We start from the raw sequence: 22,218 nt of genomic DNA, 5'->3' as shown, positions 1-22,218 counted from the left end.
TAGAAAGCACAATAGATCAACACAACTATGCAGCTATCCTTGGAGACCATTTCCACCCCTATGTGCAGTTTGTCTTTCCTCATCACAATGGCTTGTACCAGCAGGCCAATATAACATGTTGTCACATAGCTCACAGTGTCTGTGCACGCCTTGTTACACAAGAATGTACTTTTTTGTTGGAGCCCAGATTGCAAAACTGCTTTTCAAATGTTGAAATCCATACTACTCTCAGACCCTTGTTTTGCTACAATCTCTCTGGACCAGCACATAATTTTGATAACTCACGACTCTCAGTATGGCCTCTGCTCGGTCATAGTGTACATATAAGCTGACGGCTCTGAACAACCTGTTGCTTTCGCCTCTGAGTCTCTCCCCCTCTAGCCCAGCAGCATTACTGTCAGGTGGACAAAAAGGATCTTGCCATAGTCTATGCTCTCCAGAAATTTCATGTTTTTTGTATGCCTCCAAGTTTCACCTTAGTATTGCCTCTCGGTTTTTGGCAGTGTTTTTCTGTTGTCCATGGAGGACCTCACCAGTTGATTTCTCACACATTTCAATTGTTTTGTTCCCATAACGGTATTCATAATGTTAGGGCTCCACCATTCCACCCTCAATCAAAGGACAAGGCAGAATGATTAGTGTGAACATCCCAAATGAAAAGTTTGTTGTGGATTCTTCACCAGACAACACCCTTATCTATTTCCTGAGCACCTATTGCTTCACACCTATGGGGGAGCAGAGCCCAACTGAGTTGCTTCACAGCCAGCAGCTATGCACTCTCCTCTACCCTCTGTAGCCTGCACCACACCTGCCACAGTCGTGTTTGTCCAGCTGCTTCGCACCAGGATTTCCGGTGTGAGTTTGGTCACTGGCCTAAGTGTATACCAGCCACTGTTGTCTACCATCAGGGACGCCATCTTTGTGATGTCCATATACTCATCAGGCTGGTGGTGATCCACTTTGATCAGTTGTGGCCCCATCAGACACCAGAAGCTACTGGGTTGTGAGTGTGGTCCCCCTCTCCATAGGCCGTACTGCCACCATCTGCCTTGTGTCCACTGTTGCCTGCTGTGGAGGCAACATTGTCCCATTGGCTGCCTTCTCCGTGTGTGGCATCCTGGAGTTCCAGCTTCATGGTGCAAGTCCATCGCTGGCCTTGGGTCCACTGCTGCAGCCTGCTGTTCTGGTCAGGCCACGTCCACCGGCCTCCTTGCCATCATCGCCTCAGCCATTGTCGCTGGTGGGTCCAGCCCTGTGTCCTCCACACTGGGACCTGCCTGCTGCTGATGGTGCAGAGATGGCGATGGCAACTTCCACCCTGGTGCTGTCATCAGGCACTGTTTAGTCTCACAACTCTCAGGCATGCCCATGTCTCTGTGCATTCCAGCTCTATGCTCTGATGCCCACCTGGCACATCATCCTGCCCCCACCGTCGGCACTTGCTGCCACCGCTCTGGGTCTGATGGATGTGTCTCTCATCAGGCTTCTGACATTTCCTCTGTCACGTGAACACCCCCTCTTTGCATGAGGGAGAAGTGTCCTGTATTCAGCTACCAGTGTGTGTGATTGAGTGCATCTAGAGTAGTGTTGCCAAGTGTGTGTATTTAAGTCAATCGCCAACTGTAGCAGCATGGGTCGACCATTAGAGGCCGACGGTAAGAAGTGTGCATATGGCACAGTCTCCACTGCAATGTCTTCCAGTGACTTGTGCCTATATATGTGTGGAGCAGTGCTGACTCACCCTCACTGTGTTCTTTAGTTTGTACCACTCACATGTGTGATTATTTTGTCTTGTTGTGTGTGGAGTCATGAGAGACTTATTTCTGCTATTGTTCAGAGTTTATGAGTGAAGCCATTTTTGTGTTATGCGGAGTGAGCACCTTAATGAAAAGTGAAATCCAGAACTGCTTCCAAGACTGAAAAAAGCCCTGGAACAAGTATGTAAACTCTATGGTATGTCAAAGATAAACATATGTGGAAACAAAGAGCTAGAAAAAAAACCTTTAGAAGAGAAAAAAGAAACAAAAGAAAGTAGATGACTGATATACAAATTCAGGCTTCGCTGACAAACTGATGATTTAGCAGTGTGACAGACTGAAAGGATACTAGTTCACACATTTTGATGTGGATGGTTTCATATCAACAGTATGTGAAATAAAATACACTGCAGTGATACAATAAGTTAGCCACCCAAAAGACATGTCTGGATGTCAATGTAGCTTCATACAAACACATATCATTAGCAAGCATATAAATGATTAGAACTGCACTCCTCTGTTACATGTAGAATGGCCTCTAGAGTGCATTAGTTTTGTTCACATTTAGTATTGTTACCAGGCTTGGTAGAGTATATAAGGTGTGTGAATGGCATCAGATGTTGAGTGATCACTGTGAAGGCTGTTGAAGAGGCCACATATTCATGTGAGACTGTGTTATAAGCACTTGACAGAGACTGACAGGGGCCTTATTCTAGGTGTCCATTTGGTCAGCTGGTCAACTTGTGCAACATTCAGATATGTGGGTCATTTGGACTTGTCAGAAATTCAATGTTGGACTGAAACAGAATGTGGGTTCTAGTCAACCACATCTAACCACCGCAGGGAGGATCATTGTATTGTGCACCAAGCATACCATAACCCCTTCACACCTGTGCCTGCCATCCAAGAACAAGTAGTGGACTCCTTGCAACATTCTGTGTCATCACACACCATTGATCAGGGACTACCAGCAACTGAACTAGGGAATTACCATCACATTCATAATTGCCATTAACACTACAACACAACTGGCTGCATTTGAAGTGCTGCTGTGACTGGGAAGCATGGACTGCTGATGAATGGCATTGTATATCATTTAGCAGTGCATCATGACTCTGCACTACCCTGTATAACCCTCATTGATGGGTATGGTGGCAACATGGGAAGAGGTCACATTCTTCTAACGTTTCGGGCAGACACAGTGGTGACACCATAACCATATGGTCCTTCAGGGAAATCCTCCATCCTCCTGTGTCACCTCGCATGTGACAGGCTATACTCATACACACATGGTGTGTCTTGTCTATGAACTGCTTGCGTGATGTTGAGGTGTTCTCATGGCTGGTAAGATGCCCAGATCTGCCTCTGGTAGAACATGTGGGACCATCTCAGACATCTACTCCATCCCAGTGCCAGTATATCACTGACCATTTGCAACAGTTGTGGGCCAGATTGCCTCATGAGAGGATACAATGGCTTTGTGACACACTTCCCAATCAAATCAGATCATGCACCCAGGCAGAGAGTGTGCAGTCTCACATTGATAAGTGGGCACATGTTCACAAGTTCTTTGTAAATATGTCTCAGTTTTGTAATCACTAAAATAACTCCACATACTCTCTCACTCCATGAACTACAAATCTGTTTTCTCCTGCTACTCTTGGGGCTTCACTGTTTTGGTCAGGCAGTAAACTTAACTACTACTACTACACATGAAAACTAATGTTGCTATCATCTTAATTTTCTTGACATTCTGTAAGTGAGGGCATAATAGAACTTTATTTCACAATGAAATTAAATTTGAGTAAAAGAAAACAAACATAACATTCTGCTGTGAAACTGTCACAAAGCTCTACATATCATTTTCAATTCAAAGCAGGTAATAACTAACACTTACTTGCTCTAAGCTCTGCAGAGATCTTTTGTGGTGAGAAACTGCTCAGAACTTCTCCTGATGTTACTACTATTTTATTTTGTGGGTTGAAGATGAAATCATCTGCACATATCTCCATGCCAACAGAACTGTTGAAACATCGGTGGGTTCCATTGAGCATCTATAAGGGTGCAACCAGTACTGTAGTATGGATATCTGATTATTTTTAGATACAAAATTACTAAAGCACTTAAAGAGAAACTTGAAAGTGAAAAGGACATTCAATTTCCAAATGTATCAGAAAAAGTTGTTACATCACTATAATGATTTTCTTGCATATTTCACATGCAATAATAATCTTAAAAAATACAGTACAATGAAATTACACTACAATACAATGTACACTCCTGGAAATGGAAAAAAGAACACATTGACACCGGTGTGTCAGACCCACCATGCTTGCTCCGGACACTGCGAGAGGGATGTACAAGCAATGATCACACGCACGGCACAGCGGACACACCAGGAACCGCGGTGTTGGCCGTCGAATGGCGCTAGCTGCGCAGCATTTGTGCACCGCCGCCGTCAGTGTCAGCCAGTTTGCCGTGGCATACGGAGCTCCATCGCAGTCTTTAACACTGGTAGCATGCCGCGACAGTGTGGACGTGAACCGTATGTGCAGTTGACGGACTTTGAGCGAGGGCGTATAGTGGGCATGCGGGAGGCCGGGTGGACGTACCGCCGAATTGCTCAACAATTGGGGCGTGAGGTCTCCACAGTACATCGATGTTGTCGCCAGTGGTCGGCGGAAGGGGCACGTGCCCGTCGACCTGGGACCAGACCGCAGCGACGCACGGATGCATGCCAAGACCGTAGGATCCTACGCAGTGCCGTAGGGGACCGCACCGCCACTTCCCAGCAAATTAGGGACACTGTTGCTCCTGGGGTATTTTCGAGGACCATTCGCAACCGTCTCCATGAAGCTGGGCTACGGTCCCGCACACCGTTAGGCCGTCTTCCGTTCACGCCCCAACATTGTGCAGCCCGCCTCCAGTGGTGTCGCGACAAGCGTGAATGGAGGGACGAATGGAGACGTGTCGTCTTCAGCGATGAGAGTCGCTTCTGCCTTGGTGCCAATGATGGTCGTATTCGTGTTTGGCGCCGTGCAGGTGAGCGTCACAATCAGGACTTCACACGACCGAGGCACACAGGGCCAACACCCGGCATCATGGTGTGGGGAGCGATCTCCTACACTGGCTGTACACCTCTGGTGATCGTCGAGGGGACACTGAATAGTGCACGGTACATCCAAACCGTCATCGAACCCATCGTTCTAGCATTCCTAGACCGGCAAGGGAACGTCCTGTTCCAACAGGACAATGCACGTCCTCATGTATCCCGTGCCACCCAACGTGCTCTAGAAGGTGTAAGTCAAGTACCCTGGCCAGCAAGATCTCCGGATCTGTCCCCCATTGAGCATGTTTGGGACTGGATGAAGCGTCGTCTCACGCGGTCTGCACGTCCAGCACGAACGCTGGTCCAACTGAGGTGCCAGGTGGAAATGGCATGGCAAGCCGTTCCACAGGACTACATCCAGCATCTCTACGATCATCTCCATGGGAGAATAGCACCCTGCATTGCTGCGAAAGGTGGATATACACTGTACTAGTGCCGACATTGTGCATGCTCTGTTGCCTGTGTCTATGTGCCTGTGGTTCTGTCGGTGTGATCATGTGATGTATCTGACCCCAGGAATGTGTCAATAAAGTTTCCCCTTCCTGGGACAATGAATTCACGGTGTTCTTATTTCAATTTCCAGGAGTGTATTTACTGCAAATCTTACCCACTGAGATAGATTTCATATTGAATATGAAGTAACACTTTCCTGGAGTTGTAACTCCTAAGTAGTACTTTGTAAGTACTTACTGTTATACGAAAATAGGCCTATTTTAAATCAAACAATTCTAGCAAATAAATGAAATCTAGGAAAAAAACCTGCCCACACCTGAGTGAAAAGAATCTTACAATTCATGTGTAAGTTAGAAACTTTGTATATTCTGTAAAGAGACAAATATCATGTTACTATCTACTGCTGCTTGACGCACATGTCTAATGTGTAAATAGAAAAATTTTTCTGAGAAATGTGACATATTCTTGCATGAGCAGTGTATTCCAGAATTATATATCTTTATCTAAATACATTACAGAAGCAACAATTAATAGCTCTAAAGAAAGGATGTATAGCATCTCACAGTGTCAAGCACTGATTCATTTGTGACCTATCTCGTTAGCTAAAAACTATAAATGATATAGGAGATTAAACTGCCTGGAAAAAAAAAGTGAAGGACCCAGAAGGAGAGGACAAAATGTAATGAAACTTTATGGGCTGGTAAGGTATGTGATGTTATTTCAGAGATTACAAAATTGAATCAAACATACAAAGAACTTGGCAATATGACCCCCACTTATCAGTATGACATTGCACCATCCCTGGCCTGTATGTATATGCACTGATTCGATTGGAAAGAGTGTCATAACACAATTTATCCTCTCCTGAGGCAAGATGGCACCACAACTGTTGTACCTGGCCCTTAATATCCCAGGTACTGACACTGGGATGAAGGCGATGTCCAGGTTGATCACATTCTATCGAGGACAGATCTGAGAATCTTGCTGGCCAAAGGATTGCCTCATCATTATGCAGATAGCTCATAGACACACATGCCATGTGTGGATGAGTAGTGTTCTGTTGAAAAATGGCACCATGGTAATGTTGCATGAGACGTACCACACGAGGAGAGAGAATGTCCATGATGTAATGTTGTGCTATAGGAGTTCTCAATCAGTACCAGCCACAATCTGCAATCATACCTGATGGCTGCCCACACTATGATGCTAGGAGTAATACTACTATGTCTCTCCAAAAAAGTGGAAGAATGGAACTTCCAATGAGGTCGTGACCTTACTCGCTGACAATGGACATCTTTGGTAGTGCAGAACCATGTTACATCACTGAACATAATGTGATGCCTCCTAGTTAGCAGTCCACCATTAGTGTTATGGTTAATGGGAGCCTATGCAAAGGGGAGTAATTCCCTAGTCCAGCTGGAGCTAGTTTCCAACCAAAGGTGCAGGACCACACACAATATTACAGAGAGTCTATTACTTGTTCTCAGATGGTAGGTGCAGATGTGAAAGTGTTATGATGTACTTGCTACATAATACAGTGATACTACCTTGAGATAGTAAGATGTGGTGGACCAGAACCTCAACGATGAGTATTCCTGCCCTCACATTCCCATTCCGTCCAGCATCAAGCCACTGTTACATCCAGAGACCCCATTACTGTGATATTGAACAGAGACACACAGTGGAGATCCTTTCAAACTCTGTCACATGCTAATAACAAAGTTTCACATGATGATGCTGCATTTCCAGGTCTTTCACAGTGATCACTCAACGTCTGACATTATTAATGCCTCTTACATAGCCTACTAGGCCTGATAACAATAAACACAAACAGTAGTAATACAGTTTGATTGTTACTCTACCTGTCACAGAGAATTACAACCCAAATCATTTACATACTTGCCAATGTTATGTATGTGTATGAAGTTATTTTGACAGCCAACCATATCTTCTGGATGCTTCATTATTTTTGTCGGACAGTGTAGATTGATGTTCATTGGTGTCATTATAAAGTATTTATGGAATGTGCTGTAAATTATTACTACTATTACCTTAGCATTATATCTACTGATAAATTTGCTTCTGCTTTCATACCACCTGAGAACACCAAGCAGCCAGTCATAAGGAAACCTTCAGTTTAATGTGAGTTTTGAGCAATGATGCAGGTTCATTTCTTTCCTTAAAAACGAGAGCTAAATGTCTAGTTAACTGCCAGAGAAAAATTGTAGAAGCAAGAAAAAACAAATCACATATTTCTTGATTTTTTTTACTTTGTACAAAATACTTTTGTAAATATAAACTTTTATTACTAATTTCAATACGCATTGTCAATTTGCACAAAAGAAATGCTTGTCACACACAATAAAAAATTACACCACCCATTGTACATGCACCACATGGCTTATGGAAAAAAAGAGCCTAATATTCATTCAAAGGTGATGTCAAAAAATAACTGCTGCCAGTCACCACATTCCAACACATTTTTTCTTATTTTATCCTTCTTGTGTAAGCATTAGGCACTGCTTCCATAAATTTTCTGATTATCTAAGTTAAAGCTACGCAGGATGAGTCAGGAGAAAAGATACACACTTTGAAGGATGACAGTATCAGTGATTCTGACAAAAAACTTCATATAGACATCCGCCTTATTCCAAATTGTTTCCAAGATAGAACTAATTTAATATCACTTTTGTATGTTTTTTCCTAAATAACTCAAAAACTCAACCCTCCAGCGAAAAAACATTGTGATACAAAATTAAACTATATGTAAGTTTCTAGAAAAAAAAGGGCCTATTCATTTTTCTCTACAACTAATAGTTTGCACAAAAAGATCACAAGAATACTGAAAATCTCACAAGATGTGCGTGTGCTGTAGCTTAGGTTGTTTTTGTTGGCCAATTTCAGGCAGTTTTCAAACATGATATCTCTCAAGTGTCCTGTATCAAATTGTTTGTCTCAACATTTTCTACACCTCTGTGGTACATCATCGTAAACAATGACAGTGTTTGATTAATACAGAAAATAAACAACAATCTAAGTTAAATGTTTTCCATCTCAGAAACCATTCGGAATATGACATATGACTGTGTGACAGTTTTTGTTGAGGATCACTAATACGATCATCCCTCAAAGCATGTACCTCTCTTCCTGACTCATCCATATGATAATAGGTGTACATTGTACATGGTAAATAGTAATGTATTGTAAACAAGCCTATGTTGTGCAGATGTATGTGGTACAGAGTGTCATGGATTTTGAATCTGTGCCAGGTGACATGGAACTCAATGACCACTAGAGGTCTCTGCTGTAGCAAGCTGTGGCTACGCAAGCTCTTGGCCCCGAGTCTAACATGAGGGCGCCTCTGTGGAGCACATGGTCCCAGTGGCCAATAGCAACATACCCTGTCGTGTATTTAGGCGGCTGCCTCCCACTCAGCGAGGCAGTCTGGTATTCGTGTTTGGTTGATATCTTGCTTACAGACATCGTGTTTATGTTGCATGTGCTTACTTCCCATTTACGAGTGGGCGTTGTTTTGGTTTCGTGAGGTTATCTCTTGTGATCCCATTGTTTAATTCTTTGTTGTTGATCTTGGTGTTTGTCTTGGTTGTCTGTCATCATGCTTGTCCTTCCATTCCCGTTCGTCCATCTTGTTTGTTCACGGGATGCTGCCATTCGGTCCCGCTGCGTTTTCATTAGCTGCAACCCTGTGACCATTCTTATCACAGTTACAAAAGTGTAGGTAACTACTTCCTCTCAATAACTAAGGAAATATTAAGTTACCAATAGGTGATTAACAGCAGCTATGTAATACATGAAGCGTGCAGCAGTTTTGGGCTACTTTATTAGGGTTCATTTAGCACGTAGAAGCACAAACATTATTAAGTAGTACAGTTATAGTTTACTGTCAATGCCATTTACAGAGTAAATTTTAAGAGGTGTTCTCTTTTTTAATCTAGACTGTCATTCATTTCATATCACTAGAGGTTCTCCTTTTGGATGGGATCTATAAACAGAATGAATAACTGAATGAGTGAATGAATAAATCCAGATAAGGGTCCCCTTAAATGGGTGAAGAGTGCATTGGGAAGCTATGTAGGTAGTAAAATAGTTTATAATGAGAGGGACCATCCATGGTATACTGTCACTGCAATGAACCTTCGAAAAACACTGTTAATACACTCCACTGCTACACACAGGAGGCTGACTGTGTACAGATTACATCCAGGTCTTCTTTCAGCTTAAGTGAATGCCCACTGAAGCCAGAAAATAACACATGTAGAAATTCCTTAAGTATTACTGTAACACCCAAAGAAATGACCCCTATGATTGATGGAAAGATTAAAACTACTGAAGCAATCAAAACAAAGCCACAGATTTTGAAGCAGTCTACAAAGCAGTTGAGCTCACATATTACTAAGTAACAGAAAGCTAGCAAATATGCAAAAGAGAAAGCAATGAGATTTTTTGGGTAAATCTAAGAGTAAATCAGAAGGAAAAGTTAATGGGAAATGGAGGTGATGTGTTTGTCACAGTAGATACAAAAGTCATATTCACTGAGACAGAAAGTGAAGCCGCATACAACACTGTTTGGACAAGAGACAGTATCTATGGTAAAGGAAAACTTGTAACTGGGTTCTCCTATCACCTACCAAACCTATCACCAGATTTTAAATAAAAAACTAGAAAAAATCTCAGCTTGCTACGACATGTTTTTCAATCTCTTTGCATTCCCAGCAACTTCGATAACACTAAATAGTCTTTATCAAGATCTTTCCTCAGAGAGCCTAAATCACAGGAGACACTGCTGAGCCCTCCATCTGAATTAAAAATACTAGTTCCTGATGTTCATTACCCAGGGAGTTCTGTACTAGTTCAGACATTCCTTTCTCATGATTACTAACTAGCAGGGCTTTCTTGGTCTTTTTATCCCTATACCTACTACTAATGTTAGCTTGTATTTTTTTATCTGTCTTATATGTTCCTGAAGTGCTTGGCTTGTCTGCAAGTTTTCATCAACAATCTCCAGAGCAGTGAAGCTGTGTGAGACATCTAGACTACATCTAGCACACTTGCAACATCTCTTGAACCTCTTGCCTGATGTGGCAGGTTTGATCATAATTCAGTCATCTACCCAATTCTTAACTTTGCTGTGCTGCCAGCCATAGATCACATACATGCTAATTCTCCCTGGGTTATTGTCAGCTCAGCATTGAGTGTTATGAGTGGCTGCTCTTTTTCCATAATCATGGGGCACTATATACACACAATTCCTATAGTACCAAAGGCTAGCTTCGTTTCTATCCAAAACTGATTGCCTTTCAGTGTCAACAAGAAAAAGTGTAGACAGTCTTAATACTGTCGGCCATTTCCCACTGCCCTATGGCTGTTTCCATTCTTCTCCACGGTAATGAGTATTTAACTAGAAAGATTATTTAGTGGTACCATAGCTGCTCAATGAAAAATTGCGAATACCAGTATTGGAGTTTTTAGAGTTTTATGGCATCTAATACCCACACATAATTCATTGTATGTTGCGTCGTTCGAGAAAGACACAGCCAGGGAAAAAGCACCGCAGGCACAAAGATGTGAAATGATGCCAGTGCCATACAGACTTGCCACTTGTCATAAGTTCCACCAGCACCACAGGGGGCACTGTGGATGAAGATATCGACTTTGCTCTGGCCAATTGCTGGCCGAGTACAATCCACCAATGACTGGATGACAATGGACAGAAGCCTACTCATAAAATAGAAGAGCAGCTGTCGCCCAGTTGGTTATAGATCATCATCCAGGGATGACTTAGACGGAGCAGGTCATTAGTGAACTCTTAGACGTGAACAGGTAGTTGTTGTAAATGGCATTTGCTATGTACTGTGAAGTTAACCTACGATTATTTTCACTTAGCCATTGAGGGCCTTTTTCTTTGTTATGTTACTAATGGTTCAAATGGCTCTTAGCACTATGGGACTTAACATCTGAGGTCATCAGTCCCCTAGACTTAGAAACTACTTAAACCTAATGAACCTAAGGACATTACACATATCCATCCTCAAGGCAGCATTCAAAACTGTGACAGTAACAGCAGCCAGCTATTACACTACAAGCAGTGTTGCAGACTTCATGTTTCAACTAGTCAGAAAGATAAGTACACCTTTTAACTCATTTGTATGAGTTTGTTACTAATTTGTTGGAGTGTTGTAGAACCTTTGCGCTCCTATCTTGTTACATGCACTTAAGGTATAGCCGTGTAATAGTAGCAAGTCTTAGAGATGTACTGCACCAGAAACCATTTTACAAACTCACAAACTTGGTCTACCTTAACAATAGTGGCAACTTGACCTCCACAAAACTGGCAACGAGGGTTTAAAAATGGAGGAGACGCATGTATGTGACAAATTGACCTTACTCAGTTAGTTAAATGTTCTCCATGATATATGATATCTCTTACATTAAAGGAAAATGAGTTAATTGCCACCACAGCAGAGAATATTGAGTTACGTAGCGTTTGCTACACAAGTATAAAGTGAAAAAAATTGTTAGTAAAATATAGTAGAGCAAATCACAATTTTTGTTCTCTAAATTGATGAATACAATCGCAACTGCTTTATACATATATTTAAGATTTCAAAAAGATACCGGTACTACAGTGCTACTCGTACGGTACTTAATGTTTGTTGTTCTCAGTACTCTGACTGCTGCCACTATTTTATTCTCATTTACTTAAACACACATATGCTAACACTTCAAGAGATGCATTAAAACTAAAGTTCTGATTAACTAGCGGCGTCACTTATACAACAGCTTTTAATGAATGAAGTATCAAATTTAGTGCAATAATTACAGCACCGATATCGCCAACACTCAACTCATGGAAGACAATGTGGCAATATTGCCGGCCACTGTCACTTCAAAATGTACTCGAGCAAATGATATAAAATAGTTTAGTACAGTGACCTGAAAACAATGATCGGCTGTTTAGGAATAAGTTAGGTTTCAGTTGTAGTGTGGGCTCAGGTGAAGATTTTGTTTAGTGCTTGCAGCCCACCCAGCACAGTACTCTGAAAACTACCTCTCGACTTAGCAGTTGCTATTTACAGAGAACTTGGACTGTTTAGAGTATCTGCAACATTACTATCTGGTATATATCATAGACTGCCAAAAGACAGCAAAGTTATTTACATATAATGTATTAGGTTCAAGACATCAACTGCCACGCATCAAATTGTATCAAAGTACCATTTGGACATACACTCTTAATAAATGTTATTTTTTATTATTATGTTGCCACATTTGTGCTATAATGCAACTTCTGTCAGCAAGTGTTCAATAGTAATAGCATGCAATGGCTACCATTAGCGAGCAGTAGCAGGGAAACAGACTAATAGGTATAGGCACATTAGTATCTAGCAAATATCCATTGTGCGTACTCGCTTTTGTCGAACTGATATAGAATTGATATATCTGCCTATGTTTCAGGGTAGGATGCAAATTCGATTTGCGAAAATGACTTTTTCTGTGAGGAGGAGGGTATGGAGTAAGGGCCAGTTGCCCTCCCTGCCCACGCTCTATACGCTCTAGCGACGCACCCTTGAGATCAAGGGGTAGGAAAAATAATGTGAGCATCGGTAGTAATGGGATGGTTGTGTTTGACAGTCAACAACACAGGTAAATGACATGTCGTGCTTTGCACTGGACTGTGCATGTTCAGTATGGACTAGATAGAAGTGCAGGTTGTTTACGAGTAGTGCACACTTTGTATTTGCTTTCAGAGGCTGAGGTCGACATGCAGTGAAAGATTTAATATCGTTACACAGAGGACAGATTGTGGGGGCCCAATTAACTGGAGCATCAGTAATCAAAACAGCCAACTTTTTGAATGTTTCAAGAACATTTGTTTCAGCAATCATAACAGTCTACATAAACCATGGAAAGACATCATCGTGTAAATGTAATAGAGGGCGTGAATCAAAACTCAACAACACGCTAACACAAATTGTGTCAAAACAACACTAAACTATGGTGGCATAAGTGACTGCAGGGTTCAATAGCCATATTTAAGACCCCATATCTATAGACACTGCCAAGAACTCCACACAGTGAATATTCATGGACAAGCTGCTATACCAAAACCTTTACTGACGACAATAAATGCAAAAAGGTGTAAAATATGGTGTCAAGAACATAAATCCTGGACGGGTGATCAGTGGAAACAGATATGGTCCAACAAGTCAATGTTTCCGATATTTCCAAGATCGGGCTGGGTTTATGTCTGGAGATTGCGAAAAGAAGCCTATAGTCCTGATTGCTTGTTTCCCGTAGTTAAGCATGGGGGTGGAAGTTAGATGGTGTGGGCAGCCATGTTATGGTCTTTTGTTCATCCCATAATTTCTCTCAAAGGGCGTGTTACAGCCAACGATTATGTGATCATTTTAAGTGATCAGGAGCACCCCATGATTCAAATGTTATTCCCCAACAATGATTTCATATTTCAGGACAATAATGCACCAATTCACACAGCCAGGAAAGTACAGTTGTGGTATGAGGAGTATGCAATTGAACTGCAGCCTCTTCTCTGCCCAACATAGTCCCCAGACTTGAACATTATTGAACCCTTGTGGGCAGTATTGGAGTGCAGACTCTGGAGCATGTTTCCGCCTCCCTCATCACTACAGGAGTTAGAAGAGGTCCTGATTGAAGAGTGGTATAACATTCCACTGAAGAATATAAAATCATTATATGCCAGGGTCCAACAAGAATTGCTGTATTATGGGCAAATGGGGGTTCAACCCCTTAATAATAAACCATTCCCAAGTAAGTACAGGTGTTCACATTATTTTGCCTATCCCCTGTACAATGTCAGTTGAGACATCCACATGTACAATCAACATAAAGCTGCCCACATGTTTAAGAATTATACGATATAAATAATGACCTGTAACAAATAAAATTAATTTAAAATTATGTAGATTAAACTGCTGACTGCATGACGAAAACTAAGTTCATTTTTTTCTGTCGCTGATCACCATAGCACATGGCCACCTTAGGGAAGCAATGAATTTGCGAAGTTAGGTGTATTTCTTTTTTTCCAAATTCAATATAACTTAATCTCTTGTAGTCATTCATTACATATATCAATAACTCAACCCATGTTTTTTTTAAGCGATTGTGGTAGATTTTGCTGCTGAAAGCTGTTTTAGATGGCTATTTACTGCAAATGGCATGGATAGTTATGAACTTCAATGGGCAGAGTTCGACTGTAAATCAATTTTCCATGAGAGCTCATCAGAATGAAACATTATTTGTGAATGTAAGGCAGGTGCAGCTTGATCTCACTGGTGAACTAAGGGCTAAAATGCAACATGTAACGACTGTTTTATTTCTAATGATATGTGTCTGCTTCATCTCGTAAGGAAATAGACACAGCTGAGAAAACTATAGAACTATGAGTCAAGACCTCAGAGCAAGTTGACTAACAAATATATCCAAACGAACACTAATTGATGGCAATAATTGTTTTCTATGACACCCTTTTAAGTTTCTGTGTGCCACATTTATGTCTTGCTGACTTCAGTATGCAAAGAAATTGCCAAAAGAGCAGCTATTCTTCAAAAGACTTGGAAGAATCATCACAGAGCTACATATTGCATCAAAGTGAGCAGACTTTTAAGACTGGACGAATCATTGACGATTGCCAAGAACACACAACAACCTTCAAATATAGGTTCAGTGTCAGTGTGTGTAAAAACAATATTGTTGTCATTAAAATGCAACAAACATATTTTTACATGTGATGTCCTCTACGTGGATCCAAACTGTAAGCTCTTCTTCTTCTTCTTCTCATGGTGTTACAGCCCTGCATGGGTCTTAGTATCTTCGACAAGCTTCCTGCATTCTGCCCTCTCCAGCACAGTTCTCCTCCATCCTCAAATTCTGATTTATTTTATATCTTCTTCCACATCATCTATCCACCACTTTCAAGGTCTTCCTCTCTGTCTTCTTCCATCTGGCCTCCATTCAAAAACCTTTTTAGTTGTTTCTCCATTATCCATCAAAAGGACATATCAAAGCCAGGCCATTTGCCTTTTCTGTATTGTTCTTACAACGTCAGCTCCTTGTATGAGGCGATCCAGTTCAGTGTTTCTTCTAGATCTCCAGAAACTATTGTTATCCTGAATTGTCCCATAGATCTTGTGCAGAATCCTGTGTTCAAATATCCTGAGCTACTTCCATCAGAACTCATTGGTGTCCATGTTTTACATCCGTAGGTAACAACTGGCCCTATAAATTTGAAGTTTCAGTTGTCTGTTTACAACTCAGATGCTCATAATTTCTTAAACTTCTGGAAGCTTCTGTTGTGACTTAGGATGCACTGTTTTATTTTGGTTGATGTGGAATTTGTCCTATTAATATTAGACCCCAGATAACCAAAGTTCTACACAAGTTCAAAACTGAAATCAGCTGCTGATAGTTTATACACGTTATTGTTTCACTTCCTGGTGAAGCTCACATATTTAGTCCCCTTTTCATTAACAGCAAGGTCTCTAGGAAATGTGGATTTTTTTCAGGTCACCTATTGTTCTCTCTAGTGAGACTCTTCTTATACTACTAATTGCTAATCATCAGCATATGCAGTCATCTGGGTTGACTGTGAGCCTGTGTAACCACACATTTGAAGCTTCTGAATGAGTGCTTCAAGAGTCAGATTAAAAAGCAGTAGCAAATCATTTAGCATTTCTGCTCTATCAAGACTATCGAAGGCCCCACTTGAAGTCTATATAGAGGTTATAAAGCTCAATATTACACTCATATGTCTTTTCATGTATTTACCTCAGCACAAAAATCTGATTTGTTGTTGACCTTTTCAGTCGAAATCTGCACTGATATTCTCCCAGAATCTCTTCTTCATATGGAACTAGCCTGTTGTTAATAATCCTAGAGAGAATCTTATAAGTTCCATTCAGCTGGATAAATTCTGAGTAATTCAAACCACTGTAAGCAATGAGAGGAAATATAGAGTTGAAACTTGGTGTAATATACATGCATTTATTACTTTTCTATGCTAAAATAAAAATTAAGTTATTAAAATAGTACTGTAACAATAGTAATATAATCATTACAAATAGTTGTTTGGAATTGTATATGGAACTGAAATCTTAGTGCTGTGTCGTCTGAATAAGACACAGCCAGGTCAAAAGCACCACAGGCACAAAGATGCAAGCTGGTGCCAGTGCCATAGAGACTAGACACTTGCGCAAGTTTCACCAGTGCCATGGGTGGCGGTGAGGATGAAGATATCGACTTCATCTCGGCCAGTTGCCGGCCAAGTACAATCTGCCAGTGACCGGACGACAATGGACAGAAGCCTACTCGGAACACAGAAGAGTAGCAATCGTCCACTTGGTTATAGATCATTGTCCAGGGCTGACTTAGACAGGGAACGTTGTTTAGTGAACTGTTAGAAGTGAACAGATGGTTGTTGTAAAATTGCATATGCAATGTACTGTGAAGTTTGCCTACAATTATTTGCACATAGCCCCTGAGGGCCTCTTTTGTGTTATATTACATACAGTGCTGCAGACTTTGCTATTAAACAAGTCACAAAGGTAAGTAAACCTTTTAACTAATTTGTGTGACTGTGTTACTAATTTGATGGAGTGTTGTAGAACTTTCACTCTCCTATCTTGTTAACTGACCCAGGGGTATAGCTGTGTAACAGTTGCAGGGAGAAATTGTCTTAGCGGTGTACTGCACCAGAAGCTGTTTCACGAACTCACAAACTCTGCCTACTGTAATGACAGTGGCAACTTGGCCTTGACAGAGTCAACTCAGCCTCCACAGCAGTAGTGACGAGGCCTTTACAAAACTTAAGAATTTATTTTCTAGTTTGTGTATAATTTTAATACGAGGGTCGGTCAAAAAGTAATGCCTCCCATTTTTTTTCTACTTAAAAAAATTAAGTTAAGTGAAAAATTTGAATTTGGCGCCATTCCTCAAACCTTCTTCTGCAATCCACTGCAGTAGTAACTTTCTGTGTCAACAGGTGGCAGCACAGCAGAAGTTTGTAAGATGGCCGACATCGATGTTCGTTTGAGACAGCGTTGTGTGATTGAATTCTTGAATGCAGAAGGTGAAACGCCCATACGCATTCATGAAAGACTGAAGAAGGTGTATGGTGTTGTAACAGTGGATGTCAGCACTGTTAGACGATGGGTTCGTCGTTGTAAGGAAGCTGAAGGGCAAACACCGTTGACTGACGAAAAGCGGAGCGGCAGGCCGGTGAGTGCAGTGACTCCACACAACATTCAGCAAGTTGATGACATCATTCGTGGTGACCGTCGGGTGACTGCAGATGAAGTGTGTCGCATTATTTCTCTTAGTAAAGGCAGTGTGATCACGATTATTAAACAATTGGGGTACTCAAAAGTTTGTGCACGGTGGGTTCCAAGAATGTTAACCGATCAGAATAAAGAGGCAAGGAAAACAATAGCCTCCCAACACTTGCAGCGCTTCCGTTTGGAGGGAGATGAGTTTCTGAAAAAAATTGTGACCGGGGACGAAACATGGGTGCATTTTTTTGAACCCGAATCAAAGAGGCAGTCAATGGAGTGTCGTCACACAAGCACGCCGAGGAAGAAAAAATTCAAAACTGTGTGATCGGCAGGGAAAGTTATGGCAACAGTTTTCTGGGATACAGAGGGTGTGATTCTGGTAGATTTTTTGGAGCAGGGATGCACAATAAATTCTGTTCAATACGTCACAACCCTCAAAAAACTTAAAGCACGTCTTCAGCGAGTTCCCCAACAAAATCAATGGCAGATGTTCTTCTTTTGCATGACAATGCAAGACCACACACCAGTCGTCACACCTCTGACGAGATTGTCAAAATTGGATGGGAAGTTTTGCCTCATCCCCCATACAGCCCTGACCTGGCACCATCAGACTTCCATCTGTTTGGGCCACTAAAAGAAGCTCATCGTGGGATTCATTTTGAAGATGGGGAGGCCGTCAAAACATCCGTGCGTCAATGGCTTAGGAAGCAGAGCTGTGATTTTTACCGTGCTGGGATACATGCCCTTGTTCAAAGATGGACCAAAACTGTAGAGATGGGCGGAGATTACATTGAAAAATGACAAAATGATCCTCAATGTTGTGGTTTTCAACCTATGTAATTGCATTTAAATTTCCTGACAATTAAATGTAGAAAAAAAAATAGGAGGCATTACTTTTTGACTGACCCTCGTATGTTACCAGGGGTGGTCACCCAACCCCACGATGTGTGGACAGGGTTTAACCTTGGTTTCACCACGTGTTGAAGACACCCACCATAGCACTCCTTGAACACCCAAAAAGTAGTGCAGTTTCTGAAATGCTCATGCCAAGCTGGTCTACACATTGACAGTACACTCACTGATACTACATGCACCATGCTGTGTCTGAGTAACAGTCATTCCTCGCCAGGTGACGCTACTATCACATGGATGGGTTTATATCAATAGTAGGTCAGTGGACATAATGTTCTGGCTGATCAGTGTATATTTGTATATTGGAACTGAGCAGCCTGGTTGAAGCGGAAGTGGTTTTGTAAGGCGTGAACCATTCTAGGACCATCCATCATGGGGTGATGATCAGCAACTCCCAGGACAGGTGCTCAGCTGCTGTTTCATTGACTGATTTTGAAATCAATGATAAAGACTGTGATGGAGTTAATTTTGAATATTGAATTTCTTCTGCAAAACTTCCCAAAAATGTTATTATGCATGATGACTGTCCTTGCTTATAGGAGAAGAATATAGGCTTCTTAGTAAAGTTTTTTTAGTGATCTTTCATCACAACATACATAGAAAAAGGGTTCAGTCTCTCTATCTCCCACGTATAAAACACAATGTTTCAGTCTTTTCTGGTTGCACTATCTAATATGAAGTTTTCAATAACTAACTTAAGACAGGCTTCAAAACAGAGAAAAAATAAGATCGAGAACTGATTAAAGTATCAATGGAATCAGGAAACTTTAGTGTTCTGATTGTCTATTAACTGCAAGAACGATTGGAAAACAGAGGAGTTTGATTGAAATCACCACTTACTAGATTATGGAAAATGAATTATGAATGAGAAAACTCTATGCAAAAATGGTACCAAAACACTTTTCTCAGGAACTAAGGAAAACAGAAACGAAATGTCCCTCGATTATTTGAAATGGGTTGACTGTGATCCTAATAGTTTGAAATATGCTGTTACAAGTGATGAAATATGGGTTTAAGAATAGGATACAGAAACAAATTTCAAGGAGCAAGAATGTCAAACTTTGACAAATCTAGCTTTGTAAAATGAGACTGGGCTGATCAATAATCAAATGAAATTTGACTTGCACTTTTGGCGATTATAAAGTTATCTGTAAAGAACTGTGTCTGGAAGGAGAGATGGTAAATAAACATTTTTCCTGGAAATGCTCAACAGGTTCCAAACGGGTACCTCACATAATCCCAAAAATATTGCACACGAGCAGTTGTTGTACCATGTAAATGTGCCCTGGCACACTATGTTATACATTTACGAAGTTTGGCAAATATAAGGTGTATCATAATTAAAATTAATAGTGAAAACTGACTAGGGACAAAGAACGATAACAGAAGCAAAAGCGTTGTAGTAAACATGGTACTGAAAATCAGGTTTTTGCAAGATAATTGCGAATGCGTGGCTTCAGGACACCATTTTTGATAAGGAAATGTTGTTCCAGGTAGTACAAATATATCTGAAATATTCACTTTTCAAGTAAATCCCTATCATACTGGGCTCAACTTTCACCCATAGTCTCTGATTGGGGAATGTTGTACATGCATGTTCGGGCACCAAAACATTTTGTTGCTGAAGTAAGACCTCTCTCACTCCCCAGTATGGTCCAAACTGGATAGGTCGAGTATGTGCTTCAAAGTCACGTGACTCGATTCTTTTGAGTTTTATGTCTCGGGCCGGCCTATGTGGCCGAGCGTTTCTAGGTGCTTCAGTCTGGAACCGAGCGACCAGTACGGTTGCAGGTTCGAATCCTGTCTCGGGCATGGATGTGTGTGATGTCCTTAGGTTAGTAAGGATTAAGTAGTTCTACGTTCTAGGGGACTGATGACCTCAGATGTTAAGTCCCATAGTGCTCAGAGCCATTTGAACCTTTTTTTATGTCTGGGGTCTTCTCAAAAGTGGCGTGTATAGCATTTCAGTTAATAATCGCCATTTGAACCTTTTTTTATGTCTGGGGTCTTCTCAAAAGTGGTGTGTGTAGCATTTCAGTTAATAATTGCTTAGAAATAATGAGAAAGGATCTCATCAGACTATGGAATTAAACTAAAGGTTACAATAAAGTCCTGTTTTATTGCTAGAACACATTTACTTGACTACAAACACTGAACAGATTATACAAGTAAATATTAAATTCACAATGGTTTAAATGGATTATTGGACTTACACAATAATACCTTGGCAAAGGGTGGTGGAATTGCAAAGGAAATGCTAATAATGTTATACAATTTGCTATGTCCATTAAACCACCAATGTTTGCTGAATTAGTTAACAGACTAAAGGAAAGACCCAGAAAAGTATATATGAACACCAATATCCTTCTCTAAGTGCATGTCAAGTTCAGCTAGATGAGTGAATGAATTAACTCAGAAAAGCAAGACCCTAACCTGAAACAAATAACTTCATGCCCATATGGTGACCTGGGCAAACACTGCACCTGCTTGCCATTGTTCTAACACTCAAATGCAGAGATTCGCTGCAATAGTAGCTGTATGTAACAAGCTCAGACGCAGCATCTGTAATTCTCCCTGAAACAGAGTCTGAAAGTGACCAACACCCAAAGGGTATCCTACTGAAAGTGCAGTCGAAGACTCTGAGTGTTCCCTCTCTGTAGCTCTAAAATGAAGTGTTCATATCCTCTTCTTCTAAAAAAATTTTCCTGGTTCTGACACAGTGAATTCTCATTAGCTACTCACTGTGGATGTTCCAACTTCTGTCCAATGAAAAATTCATAAAAATACTAGCAATCTCTGCCCTCTAAATATATTTGCTGTGATTAACCAGTAATACACATTTCACTCTTACAGTGGGGAAAGAAATCGTAAATTGTCTCCCACTGTGAGTTCAATTTCACATCTCAGCCAACGATAGCAGTTTCATGAGGCACTTGTCAGTTTTGATACCTACTAAATTAATTTTAATGAAGAAATCCTGGGGCCCCTTACACAACTTGCACACCAATTACTGCTAACCTCCTTTGAATCCAGCAGATTCCTCTCAGTTCTGAGAAGAGATGCCTTGAGTGCGAGGCTGCAAGTTCAATCTTTAGTAAGTCTCATTTGGAAGTGTTGTGTTAACGATTATGACAGGAATAGTATTAGCTGGTAATGGCACACCATGTGCACCAGGAGGGTGACAGAAAATAAGTGTCCAGGAGGTGTAGAGGTCAATGTTCTATGGGATGTATGTGTTACACTTCACAAAATGGACATCATTGACACTCAATAAATGTTCAAAACAAATCATTAACCTGCACCATGAACACTTTATGAAAAATGGCACATCACAGTGATTTTGCACCATCAAGATCAAAGGCGAACTCCTTGGGAGTTACAAATCACATAGGACGTTCAGGTAGGTATCCTCTCTTAAAGAATGCATATTGGTGTAACGGGCTGATGAAAATAGCTAGATTAGCTTCAAACAGTGTGATAATATATTTATAGACATGGAAAAAACAAACATCCAGAGGCTGAGTTTGTCCCATTGTTCCTGGTGGTATCTACCACACACCGTTGGGTGGCTTGCGGAGTATAAATGTAAACGTAGATGTAGAATTGCGATGTCACATGCTTTTCAAGAGAGATAACTTGCTCTAAAGGAGTATGATTT

General features: G+C 41.0%; 1 protein-coding gene across 1 annotated transcript in view; it reads right to left on the bottom strand.

Moving 5' to 3' along the window:
* LOC126354379 (integrin beta-PS-like) overlaps nt 1-22,218 on the bottom strand; it is a 150,723-nt gene that overhangs the window by 78,440 nt on the left and 50,065 nt on the right. The window contains exon 3 of the mRNA XM_050003979.1: nt 3,655-3,811. Within this exon, the coding sequence (XP_049859936.1) occupies nt 3,655-3,811 (157 nt within the window). The remainder of the gene's footprint in view (nt 1-3,654; nt 3,812-22,218) is intronic.

The sequence above is a fragment of the Schistocerca gregaria genome, chromosome 3, assembly GCF_023897955.1.
Source record: "Schistocerca gregaria isolate iqSchGreg1 chromosome 3, iqSchGreg1.2, whole genome shotgun sequence".
NCBI classification, from domain to species: Eukaryota; Metazoa; Arthropoda; class Insecta; order Orthoptera; family Acrididae; genus Schistocerca; species Schistocerca gregaria.
Note: the sequence above shows the minus strand (reverse complement) of the source record. Positions and strands in the feature narration are given on the sequence as shown.